General features: G+C 50.5%; 1 protein-coding gene across 3 annotated transcripts in view; it reads left to right on the forward strand.

The window, feature by feature from the left end:
• The first annotated feature begins 4,720 nt into the window (after positions 1 to 4,720).
• Positions 4,721 to 12,658, forward strand: part of SLC9A1 (solute carrier family 9 member A1) — a 50,157-nt gene continuing 42,219 nt past the window's right edge. For 2 of the 3 annotated variants that reach the window (XM_081225628.1, XM_081225630.1), the window contains exon 1: positions 4,721 to 5,870. In XM_081225628.1, the coding sequence (XP_081081754.1) occupies positions 5,519 to 5,870 (352 nt within the window). In that variant the 5' untranslated portion in view covers positions 4,721 to 5,518. The remainder of the gene's footprint in view (positions 5,871 to 12,658) is intronic. The other variant, XM_081225629.1, reaches the window with a different exon arrangement.

The raw sequence follows: 12,658 nt of genomic DNA on the forward strand, positions 1-12,658 counted from the left end.
CATAGTAGTGGTGAGAAGGAAGATTTGTGGAAAGGCTTGAGGGATGTGATGGAGTAGGCCAAGTGGATATCTGGAGAAGAGTGTTCCAGGCAACAGGAACAGCAAGTGCTAAGGCCCTGAGGTAGAAGTGTGGCTGGCAGTGTTTGAGAAATAGCAAGGAGGCAGTGTGGTTGGAGTGAAGTGAGTGAAGGGGAGACTGAAAGAAGAGGGCCTTGGGACTTCCCTGGTGGTCCAGTGGGTAAGACTCTGCACTCACAATGCGGGGGGCCTGGGTTCGATCCCTGGTCGAGAAACTAGATCCCACATGCATTCCGCAGCTAAGAAAGTTGCATCCTGCAACTGAAGATCCCGCATGCCACAACTAAACATGCTGCAGCGAAGATCCCGCGTGCTGCAACGGAGACCTGGCGCACCCAAAATAAATAAATACATACATAAATATTTTTTAAAAGACTATTAAAAAAAAAGAAGAGGGCCTTGCCGGGCTGTGATGTTATATAACAAAGGAAATAAGGAAATGAACTCAGTTACAGAGTGCCAATAATGTGTAAGGACCTGAGCTTGACATACATCAGCCATTTAATCCTTGCACTAACCTTAAAGGCAGGTGTTCTGACCTCACCCACTTTTTATACACATGAATAAACTGAGTGACATAAACAAAATATGACTTGCTCATGATGTACAGCTAGTAAGTGGCCCAGAGGATCCTTTCCAAGCACTACACATTGTTTGCTATGTATCTGTCATAGCTATAGCAATTCCATAAAATTCCCATTACTTTTAGCAAAAGGAGTCAATGAGGGGGACTGAGGAGCAGACATGGCCTAAGCAAGGGGGGATACCACCCAGGCCCAGGCACCTTGCAACTGTTCTGGATCTGCAGGAAGAAGAGTCTGCAGATATATGGCCCCTCTGAGTCAAGAGCAATGTGGGCCTGCAATGGTTTAAAAATGAGGACTTGCTAGACTTCCCCAGTGGTCCATTGGTTAAGACTCCGTGCTTCCACTATAGGGAGCATGGGTTCGATCCCTGGTCAATCCCTGGTCCAGGAAATTCCACATGCCGTGTGGGGTGGCCAGGAAAAAAAAAAAAAAAAAGAGGACTTGCTAAAACACGGTTACAAATATTGCAGCATATTTTAACTGATTACCTTCAACAAAATCATGCTTTTAACATGCAGAGGGACTTCCCTGGTGGCGCAGTGGTTAAGGATCCACCTGCCAATGCAGGGGACACGGGTTTGAGCCCTGGTCCGGGAAGATCACACATGTCGCAGAGCAACTAAGCCCATGAGCCACAACTACTGAGCCCGTGTGCCACAACTACTGAAGTCCACATGCCTAGAGCCCGTGCTCCACAACAAGTGAAGCCACAGCGGTGAGAAGCCTGCACACCACAATGAAGAGTAGCCCCTGCTCACTGCAACTAGAGAAAGCCTGCATGCAGCAACAAAGACCCAAAGCAGCCAAAAATAAATAAAATAAAATAAATAATAAATTTTAAAAAACATACAGAATACACAGCAATATAATTTATATAAAATTATTAAATTTATAGCATACCACAGGGGGAGTGGTCTGATGATGGGACCAATTTCACAAACGTGAGGGACTTCTTTCTAGCCTGTGTTTCTGTGTCTGAATGTATAACTTCATGTGGCCCTAACACAGAAAATCTACATTTGAGGCCCTCAGTACATGTAAATAAAGATAAAGATGGTAAATATATGTGGTACTTGCTGGCTGCTGCCCTGAGTTCTATATGTACATTGGCTAAGACCCTTAGCCCCATGAGATTGGCATTATTGTTTCCATGTGTTGGAGGAAGAAACAGTGAATCAGGGAGGTTGACTGATTTACTCAAGGTCTTCTAACTAGTGAGTGGTGGTGTGGGGATCTGAACCTAGACAATCTGGCTAGATTCTTTTTTTTTTTTTTTTTTTTTTTTGCGGTACGCGGGCCTCTCACTGTTGTGGCCTCTCCCGTTGTGGAGCACAGGCTCCGGACGCGCAGGCTCAGCAGCCATGGTTCACGGGCCCAGCCGCTCCGCGGCATGTGGGATCCTCCCGGACCGGGGCACGAACCCGTGTCCCCTGCATCGGCAGGCGGACTCTCAATCACTGCGCCACCAGGGAAGCCCTAGATTCTTAATCTTAATTCTTATGCTATACTGCCTGGTCTAGGCTGGGCCTTGGCCATGGGCTGCCCCAGGTGGTTTTTCCCAAGGGCTCTTTCCTGGCACTGTCATGTTGATACAACCTTCTCCAGGCTGTGGAGGATCTTAGGGCTGCTATTTCCTGGTTCTCATGGGATCTGCTACCTCCAAGGTTGGCACCCAAGGACTGACTGAGGACCAGAATGCGGGAAAGTCAGAGAGTGAGGAGGATCAGAGTGCATGGGTGAATGTTAACCTCAAGACTGGAAAGGACTGGGAGTTCCATGATGATCTAGTGGTTAGGATTTGGCACTTGCACTGCCGTGGCCTGGGTTCAATCCCTGGGAACTGAGATCCTGCAAGCCACACAGCATGGCAAAAAAAAAAAAAAAAAAAAAAAAGAAGACTGGAAAGGACTATAGGTCTCAGGGTTCTGGCCCATGTCACCTGCATGAAGTCCCTCCACTAGCCCCACCTTTGCCTCCTTTTTTCTACACTGAACCTGTGGTGTTTTGAAAGAGCTCTGGATTAAGATGTCAGAAAACTGACTTAAGTCCTGGATCTGTTACCTAATAGCTGTGTGATCTTGGCCAAATGGCTTTATGTCTGTGAGTCCTCAGTTTTTTCATCTGTAAAATGGAAATGAGAATAATAGCTACTATTTCTTGAGCACCAGGACTTGGATCATTGATAAACCTGGGGCACTTGGTTGTAAACTATAAAGGACCGAACCATGTGAGACATATTGTCATTGTTTTGATCCTTGTCCTAAATGCTTTTCCTCTCTTTGGTTATTTCCATTATAGCTGATGTTCTCCTTTCATCTGCTCCAGGTGACACAAGGCCCTTGGATTTCTCTGAAGGCTTTTCTAGGCTCTTCTGTCATCTCCCAAATGGCTGGACCTGTGCCAGGAGAATGTGAAGTACAGAGAGTTCAGTTTAATGTTGGCACCTTCAGTCACAATCACATCACTCTAGTAGCATTTGAATATACTTTTATGTGAAAGGAGAGCATATCTCATTAAAAGTACACAGATCATGAGTGCTCAATGAGTTATCACAGAACAACTACATCTGTGTAAACTTTGTAACCACCACCCAGTAAAGAAAATGTTATCAGCACCCTAGAAGCCCTTGTTGTATCCACTTTGTGCCCCCTCCTAACCACTGCCACCTCCTTCCTCCCCATGTCTATGTCTGTGTTGCCAAAGCCCAGCACAAAGCCTTGTCAAGAGGCCCATAAATAGTTGCTAAACTGAACTAAGCCCTTTGACATCATTTTGTGATCTCAAGCTAGTCACTTGGACTTCCTCTGCCTTGATTCACTCTTCTGCAAAACAAGGGTGGCATTTCAGTAATCTCAATAATTCTCAACCCTAGTTGAGAATCACCTGGGGAAACTTTTGAAAAACTATCCATCTTGCTTGGGCACTACCCTGGAGGAAGTGGATACAAACCTCTGAAGGTCCCAGGCAATGGTAGTGTTTAAAAGCTTTCCAAGGATTCCAGTGTATGGCCATGATCTCTCAAACCTTACAAATTCCAACCAACACTATATGTTCCAATCTCAGTTCCGCTGCTGCTGTGGGTTGAATGGTGTCCTCCACAAAGATGCTGAAGTTCTAACCCCCCAGCACCTGTGAATGTGGACTTATTTGGAAGTAGGGTTATTGAAAATGATCAAGTTAAGATGAGGTCATTGGGGTGGGCCCCTAATCCAGTGTGACTGGAAACCTTATAAAAAGGGGAAATCTGGACCCAGAGACAGAGACACAGGGAGATCACCACGTGAAGACTGGAGTTATCAAGGAGCACCAAAGATTGTTGGTAAACCACCAGAAGCCAGGAGAGACGCATGGAACAGATTCTTCCTCACAACCCTCAGAAGGAACCAACTCTGCTGACACCTTGACTTCAGATTTCTAGCCTCCAGGACATGAGACAGTAAATTTCTGTTCTTTAAGCCACCCAGTTTGTGGTACTTTGTTACAGTAACCTTAGCAAACCGATATAACCATTTACATACTAGTTAAGGAACGCTCTTTACCTGTTTCCTCATCTGCAAAAGTGGAACCATAATAATTGTTCTATGTGCTGGGCTCCATTCTAAACACTTTACATAGATTATCTCATTTAGTCATCACATATACTATACTACAGCAGATCAGCAGATATAGGTACTCCTGTTATCCCCACTTTTTCAGATGAGAAAACTATGCAACAGAGAGGTTAAGTAATTTGCTCAAGATCACACGGTAACTAAATGTATAAGATAATACTACATCCTTCACAAGATTATTGGGGAGTGTCCATGAGACTGTGGATGTGGATGTGGATGTGAAGGCGCTTTGTAAATAGTAGAGCATTTTACTCATGTTAGTCAGAATCTCTGTAGATTCCGGACTTTTTTTTTTGCCGTCTCTGACGCTCCCTCCTCTTTCGACGCGATACTTCCTTTCCGCGGCGACAGGGGTCGCTGCGTTGAGCGGGCGCTGACAGGTCCTTCTAGCCCGCTGCACCGGCTGCTCGCTGGTGCCTATAAGTGGCAGCGCCGGGCTCAGAGAAGCATCAGTCCGCCGCCGCCGGGGCTGGGGCCGGGGCTGCAACTGGAAGTGGAGCCGGACGCGGAGGAGCTGAAGCTGGGCCAGGGCGCAGGGCAGCACCGCGCCGGGGCCGCAAGGAGGGGCGATTCGCTGCTGGCCCACCGCGAGCCGCCCTCAGCGCGCGCCAAGGCGCTCTCTCGCCAGGCCGCCTGCCTCCGCCTTCCGCCTCCCTCCATTTCCCCGGAATCTCAGCCCGGCGCGCCTGCACCCGGTCCTTCTTTGGGTGGGGAAACTCCCGGCCGCTTTCTGGCTTCACTTCCTCGCAGCCTGGGCTCTCAGCCCCCTCTCTTCTTCTCCACGACTGGGTCTCACCCCCTTCGATCCCCTTCCTTTAGCTCAGGCTCCCTGCCCCTTACCTTAGCCGAGTCCCAGCTCATCAGTCACTTTCCTCAGCCGAGGGTCCCCACCCTCCCTTTTCCTTTTCCTTGCCTGGGGTCCAACCCATCCTGTCCCTTCCTCTGTCCCTAGGGTGCAGTCTCTCCCCTCCCCCACCCCCTTTCCCAGGCCTGGAGTTCCAGACCTTTTGGTCTTCTCTTACGGTCCTAACTGAGTCCTTGTCCCTCTTCCCCAGTTTGGAGTTCTAGATCGTGAACCCAGCCTTCCTCCACTTCCAGAGGACTGCTTCCACAAAAACACATCTCTAAAACATGAACTTTGCTTAGAGACTCCCCCAGTCTCTCTTCCCCCGCTGCTGACTCCCTGCTACCTATGTTCCAGGTCTTACTCTCACTCTGCTAAGCGTTGAGGGTGGCAACAGGATGCTTCTCTGGTCTGGTGTCTCTGGCCTCTCTCCGCCTCGAATCTTCCCTTCGCTGCTCGTGGCAGTAGCCTTGGTGGGGCTGCTACCCGTTCTTAGAAGCCATGGCCTCCAGCCCAGCCCTACTGCCAGCACCATCAGAGGCTCAGAGCCGCCACGGGAACGCTCCATTGGGGAGGTCACCACCGCCCCGCCGGAGCTCGCCCCCGAGAGCCGCCCTGTTAACCATTCCTTCACTGAACACAGCCTGAAATCTCGAAAGGCCTTTCCAGTCCTGGGCATCGACTACACACACGTGCGCATACCCTTCGAAATCTCCCTCTGGATCCTGCTGGCCTGCCTTATGAAGATAGGTAAGTGCAGTTCGCCCCTGACGCTTCCGCCGCCACCAAACTAATGAGCTTCTTGAACCATCCTTACCACTTGAGGCTGCCTAGGAATAAAGGTCTGGACTACTGTAAAGTAGGCAGCCTCTATCCCATCATCGTGGTCCTTCTCAAACTGGAGCTCCGTGGCCTCTGTGGTCTGAGGCCTCCTAAGATTGGAGCCAGCATTGTTCATGGGAGAGAGCAGGACCAGAGGATGGGATGCTTCAGGTACTAGGTACCTTCAGCGAGGCTTCCAGGCCTGGCAAGTCTCCTCTGGCTGGGACAGACCCCGAGGGGAGCCAGGCATCCAGCTGTGTGAGACAGGAGTGTCTTCAGCAAGTGGCACAGTCCGCTCTGTCAACAGCGACCAGTGTAATTACATGCTTCATGGGAGGGTGTTCCAGGATGGAGGCTATTTCTACTTGGTTTGTCTAAGGAGTTTGAGTGTAGAGGGGGACCTGTGTGCTGGAGACTTACAGGTGTGGTGGAAGATGAGGCATCCCCATATCCTCACCTTCCTTCATCCCCAGAGTGTTATCTGTCGGCTTTGCCTGCCCAGGCTGGTCAGGAGCCCCTGAGTCAGTTTCCTGCCTGGGAATGCCATTCCTTATACAGTTTATGGGACAGGGGCCTTGGGAATTCCCGAAGTCTGGTTTGGGGGTGGAGGGAGAGTGGAGGAGGGTCAAGCTTGGTCTGGCCCCAGCTCATCTCCAGGTTGCACCCAGCTGTGTCTCAAGGTGCTGTCATGTTGGCCTGCCTGCTGCTCATCCAAGAGGGAGAGGGACAGGTGGAGGAGCTCAGCATGTTCTGATCTGAAGAGACTTTGAAACGTTCTTTTTGGGAGAAGGAAACAGAAAAGTTGTTCCCTTCCAGAGGATTATCACCCTGCTAGGCCTGAGCACTCTGTTCTGCTGGGTGGTTGATGGAGCTCACCAGAGCCTGCATAGCCCAGAAGTCCCTTGAAGTGGTGTCCGGGGGGCAAGAGGGGGGGGGGGTTTGAAAGCTGCTTTTGCTTTTCTAGCCCCCAGCTAGCTGTGGAAGGCACGGGGGCCTGGAACTCTGCTGGTTTGGGTTTGGAGAGTTCGTGACTCTTGGCAGGAAGCCTTGCAGCTTTCCCAAGGACATGCAGGAGCTGAGTGGTGATGCCAGGCTGGTATGAGGCAGGCTCTGGGACATGCTGCAGGAGGGCACTCGTGCTTCTGTTTTGACAGATCCAGGAGCTGGCTTCCTGATACGGGGCTTTGGTCCTGTGACAGTAGCAGGCCTGCACATGGAGCTGGGCCACCAGCACCTACCCCTGAGGGCAGCCAGCTTTCCGGAAAAAATCGAGGTCTGGGCAAGGGGAGCCATGTGTACCGATTCGGACAAATACATGACCTTGAACAAGCTGGGGCCTTTTTCTGCAGGTCTCGCCCACCTGTGAAACTGGCAAGAATCTCTAAATTTTACCATATCAATTGAATCATGAAACCCTGTGTCTTAATTTGTTGGTAAGAAGCTGAAGTGACTGATGTGTCATTTGCCTGTGTGAGACCAGGAAGAGGCCTCATAAGCACTATTTATAAATTGCCCTCCTCTTTCCAACCCCCTCACCTGACATTGTGTTAGGGCAGTAGAGGCTAATGCACACACTGTGGGTCTCAGTGCCTTCTGGTGGGTCGACAGCATGACCACAAAGATCCTACTCTGGATAGTCAGGAGTTTGTCTCTGCAGGCCTGATTACCTCTAATCCTAATGGGGTCAGGCTTGGCCTGCTTTGTCCCTGCCAAAACTGTGCCCGGGACCCTGGGCAGCTGGCAGAGGTGGTGCTATGACAAGGGTATCAGTCTAGAAGTTAGGAAACTTGGCCTCTAATACCACCTCCCTCTGTGACCTTGGGCCAGTCATGCCTCTCCACTTGTCAGTTGATCTTTGTGGCCTCTTGCAGGTCTGACATTTCTGCCATTCCACTGACTTGGGTAACCCTGGCAAGTCACCCTTGGGCCACAGTTTTCTCATCGTAAAGTGAGGAGGCTGGATATGATCTCTGAGGGCATTTGTAGTTCCAAGAGACTGTGTCTCTGGCTTGATAGGGCAATTTTCTGCCTCTGAAAACAGGGGTGCCCTAGCATCTGGCCATCCTGGAAAGAGGGTAGAGAGAAAGATGGCCAAAAGATCTTAAGGGTCCCAGTTCAGGTGGCAAAAAGTGAAAGCCCATTTTTCCCTTTACCTTGCAGTGTTTTGGTTTTTTTGTTTTGTTTTGTTTTGGCTACACCGCTTGCGGGATCTCAGTTCCCCAACCAGGGATTGAACCTGGGCTGCGGCAGTTGAAAGCCCCGAATCCTAACCACTAGGCCACCGGGGAACTCCCCCTTTGCAGTGTTGAATTGAGGTTGGCACCACTCTGCCACTTACCCTCTCTGAGCCTCAGTTTCCTCAAGTATAAAAAGGGGGAAATAATAGTATCCTGCTCTAATGCTGCTGGCGTGATGACATAAAGAAACGCACAGTAAAGCTGGCTTTGTACCTATAGGAAGCACTCAGTGAGTTGCAGCTGCTCCTGTTGGTATTTTAACCACCTAAGGTAAATGCATCCCTACCTCAGCCCCTCCTACAGTCTTCCTCTGAGGCTGGAGGATTACAAATCTCTCAACCTAGGCTGCCACCAGCAGTCCTTCCCTAAGGTTTGAGGAAGGACTGAAAGTCAGTCCTACTGACTTTGTTCTTCCTTCACTTAAGCTGCCTCCAGAGCAGGTCCTGTGGGGAGGGGACATGGCACCAACCGACTTGGGGGATGGGGGGTGTGCCGAGGCCATGCTCCCTCTGTACTATCAGTTACCCAGGAGCCTAGGAGTTCATTTGGGGGTCTTGCCTATTCTCTCAGCACCCCAGCATGGGTAGGAGCTATGTTGGAGGTCTCACTCTGTCATCTGGGGCAGCTGCTTCCCTTGCAAGTTATCCCTCCTTTAAAAATAGAAGGTGCTGTGTGCAGTTCTCACTCCTATCCTAATTGTTGAGCAGAGCCTCAGGTAGATACTGTGGGAGATGCGTGTGGGAAGGGTAGGGTTAGAGCTGAAGTTCTAAGGTAGATGCTTCTGGATTCTTTCCTAAGTGACTCAGTGGGTCACATTAGGCAAGTCACTTCCCGTCTCTGGGCCTTTTTTCTCTGACAGTCAGGGATTCTTGCCTTTTCCTTGGTGAGGAGGGGCTCGTGACGTGAGTTGGAGTTAGACTATTGGGAGAACTCTGAGAATGACTCCAAGCCTTCGGTAGGCCCCTTCCCCTCCCCCACCTCCGCCTCACATTGTGGTTTGGACCCTGCATGAATTCCACGTTGTCCCTGTTTACCTGCTCCCAGTCCAGTGCCTGTTTCAAGGGAGAGCCTCACTGTAACCCAGCTCACCACTGGCACCCCCTGTGTTTGTTTACGGATATCCCGGACCCGGAACTCCTGGCAGCCTATGAAGCAGGTATTCATCTCGTCTCCTGACCAGAGACAAAAAAACCTTCCTTTGTCCCAATCACATCTTACAGCTTTTTCTGGTTTTGGTGTTTGCAAGGTGTGTTCTGCCATGTCCTCCTTAGAGCAAGTCTGTGAGGAGGGGAGATGGGGATCATTATTGCCCACTTCACATGCGTGGATATCAGACCCAGCAACTGGTTTCCTGTGTAAGACTAGAACTCGCCTCTCTCACTTCTCAGAAGTTGAGAGGAACAACTTAAAGGTCACCTTGAAACTGTCTCTAGAAGCCCAGATGGAACTCTCCAAAAAGAAAAAGGTGACCTTTTCCTCTTCGGGAAAACAGCTGAGTGACTGCAGGATAGTGGGAGGGGAGGTCATCTGGGGACTTGGAAGAAGCTTCAGGTAGGACATGTGTGTCCTGAGGCTCCAGGACACTTAGGGGGCCTCTGTTGGTCATATCGCCTGGACTTCATTCAGCTGAACACCCAGGAGGTGCACCTTGCCTCTCCTTCCCGCCCCACCTAGCCCCTCCAGCTCTGGTGGGAAGGACAGACGTTGTCACAAAAGCCCGGGCTCTGCCTCTGCCCCTCTGTACCTGTGTGACCAGGCCCCTGGTTTCTCTGAACCTGACTTGCCTCATCGGGAAGGTAAGGATGCCGTCTCTACCTTCCAGGATCGATGTAGAGACCAAACGTGGGAATGCTAGCACAGAGCCCAACGTGCTGTGGCAGCTTTCAGGGCCTGTTCAGATTCCTCCACTTTGGGCGGTCTTCCCAGCCCACTCCAGCCCACAGCCGTTGCTTTCATTTCTCCGCTAAAACCGTATCCCTTACTGTTTATCCACAACTTTGGCATTAGGCCTGGCCTGCCCTGTGACATCTCTTCTGTTGGCGGGGGGGAATGTGTGTTTTAGTAAGAATTACCATTTATTGAGTATCTACAGAGTGGTGTCAGGCACTTTATAAAAGTAATCTCATTTAACTCCTACTATCATCCTATGAGATAAAGGCTCTCTGTCTCACAGATGAGGAAACAGCCCAAAGGGGTTATCTGCTCTGATGCTGAATTGCCATTTATCTTCTGTTTGAGCCTTGGCACAGTCTCCTCTCAGGGTGCAGCTGCATCTCCTGCCTCTCACGTCCTCCTCAGCAGATGCCCGGGACCCTGCACGGGGTGGGTACCCAGCTCACTGCACCTGCCTTCCGGGATTTTAGGACTCCCTCTGGGGGCTGGCACTTGTTGATGGTGGAAGCCCTCTCCCTGCCCTGGGAAAGCTGTAGGGGTTCTGTGCTGGCTTTGGGCCCATCCTCTGTCCCTGTGAGTCCACATATGTGTACCTGAATCCCGCAGCCAGGCTGGGCCTATCCCTTGTCCTCTGCTAGTGACCCTGCCTGCCATCTCTTTGCTCTCTCAGTGGTCTGACTGAGCTTGCTTCTTCCCTGCTTGGGCAGGGGAATGCCACTTAAAGAGTAGTTTCCTTTGCCCAGCAGGGGATGGCTAACCTTGTGATTACCATCTCCTGCTTCTGGGCTGGAAGGGTACTGGGCTGCTTTTGGTTACCCTTGGGGCCCAGCAGGATCCCCTGAGAGGCAACCTCTGTGCTGGAAGCAGATGGCACAACTCTCTTTAGCCCTGTAAGGCAGGTGGAGTTTAGTAGTAATTCTCATTAGTATTGTAACTTGTTTCCAAAGCACTTGTGTGTACAGTATTTAATTCCGATCTTCTCAATGGTCCTGTGGGTTAGAATAGCAGGTGGAATTGATGTAACCATTTTACATCGAAGGAAACCGAGCCCCAGGTTGTGACCTGCCTGAGGTCACTTAGCAAGTAAGTGGCAAAGGACACAATCCCTGGATTTCTAACCCAAGGCGGTGTCCTCTTTCCTGCCTGGTCAGGTCGTTGTGAAGATCAAGGGGGACCAGAGGTCCCAATGGTCTTTAACTAGAGTAAATGACCAGGCACAGCCACGTTGGTAACTTGAGTGGTTGACAGGAGAGACACTGTTTCCTCTTGGAGGAGCGAGGGGCTAAAGGAGCATGGTGGTTTGGGTTGGTCTGGAGCCCAGGTCAACTTAACTCCAAGTTCTTAACCCCTCAAGCATGCCTGTATTTGTACGAAGAAAGTGTGTGAGAGTGTGACGGCTGACTCAGCCTTGGGACCTGTCATTCTCACAGCCTGTGGAGCAGCAAACTTTTGAAATGGAAACTTTTCCTTTCCCTTGATGTGTTGTAGGCCCTCTGGGAGGAGAAAGGAGAGGCAGAGAAGTGAATTACAACAGAAAACATGCTGAATGGGGCAGGAGAGGGAAGGGGTCAAGAGACCCTGAGATATGGTGTGGTGCTAGCTTTTTGCTGCTTAGCTGTGTGACCTTAGGCAAGGCACTACTTCTCTGAGCCCTCGTTTCCTAATTTGTAATATTTATGTTAAATATTTGTTAATTATATTAGCTGTCACTTATTAAGCTCCTGTTTCAGAGGCTGTGTCAGGTACTTGCACAGCTAGAAAACAGTGGGGTTGAAGCCCAGATCTGTCTGACTTTGGAGCTCTTGTTCTTTTTATCATCATGCCCTGATTCCCTTTCGGTTCAAAAGTTTTATTTTTCCCATGATCATTTTGAACAGGGAAGGATTAAAGGCATTTCAAGTCTTGGCTGCTCTCTGTGGATCATTTCTTGGGGTGGGGGGAGGAAACTGTGACCCCCCCCTCTCTTCCAAGTCTTACCATGAAGCAAATAGCCCTTCTCAGAGGTGGTGGCATTCAGAAACACAGGAGGGACAGGGCATTGGAGCTCAGCAGGCCTGGGCTCCCTTCGGGAATGCCAGCCTGTACACAGCTGGCGGGCCTGCCTCCCTCCCTCCCTCCCTCCCCTCCTCCTGTCACCCTCCCCCACCTGCCCCCCTTCCCTTCCGTGGTGGGGAGAGAAGGCTCACTCAGCAAACCCAGGACCTGGGTGATTCCTGAGTCATCCATTGCCTGTGTGGGCCTCCTTCTGCAGCACTCACTCCCCCTGTAAACGTCTGAGTCAGACATGTCTCCCCAAGATTGTCTGCACACACTGCGCTGGGCCCAACCATCTCTTTAGATGCCGACAAACATCAACTGATACTTTAAGGCAGGCCGTGATTATATGTGAGTATTTTTAATCTTACAGGCTAATCTAATTTTAACTGAACTAAGTTTTGAGTTGGGCCGGGATCAGTGGGCTGCCCCGCTTCCCTGGGATCGTACTGACTTCATTTCCTTCCCCGGAAAGCTCTTTCAACATGCGGGGCCAGTTTTGGAGTCTGTTAGGTCATACATGACCCCTGAGTTCTGACACTGACTTTCTGA

This window comes from Mesoplodon bidens (genome assembly GCF_964165515.1).
Source record: "Mesoplodon bidens genome assembly, chromosome: 2".
NCBI classification, from domain to species: domain Eukaryota; kingdom Metazoa; phylum Chordata; class Mammalia; order Artiodactyla; family Ziphiidae; genus Mesoplodon; species Mesoplodon bidens.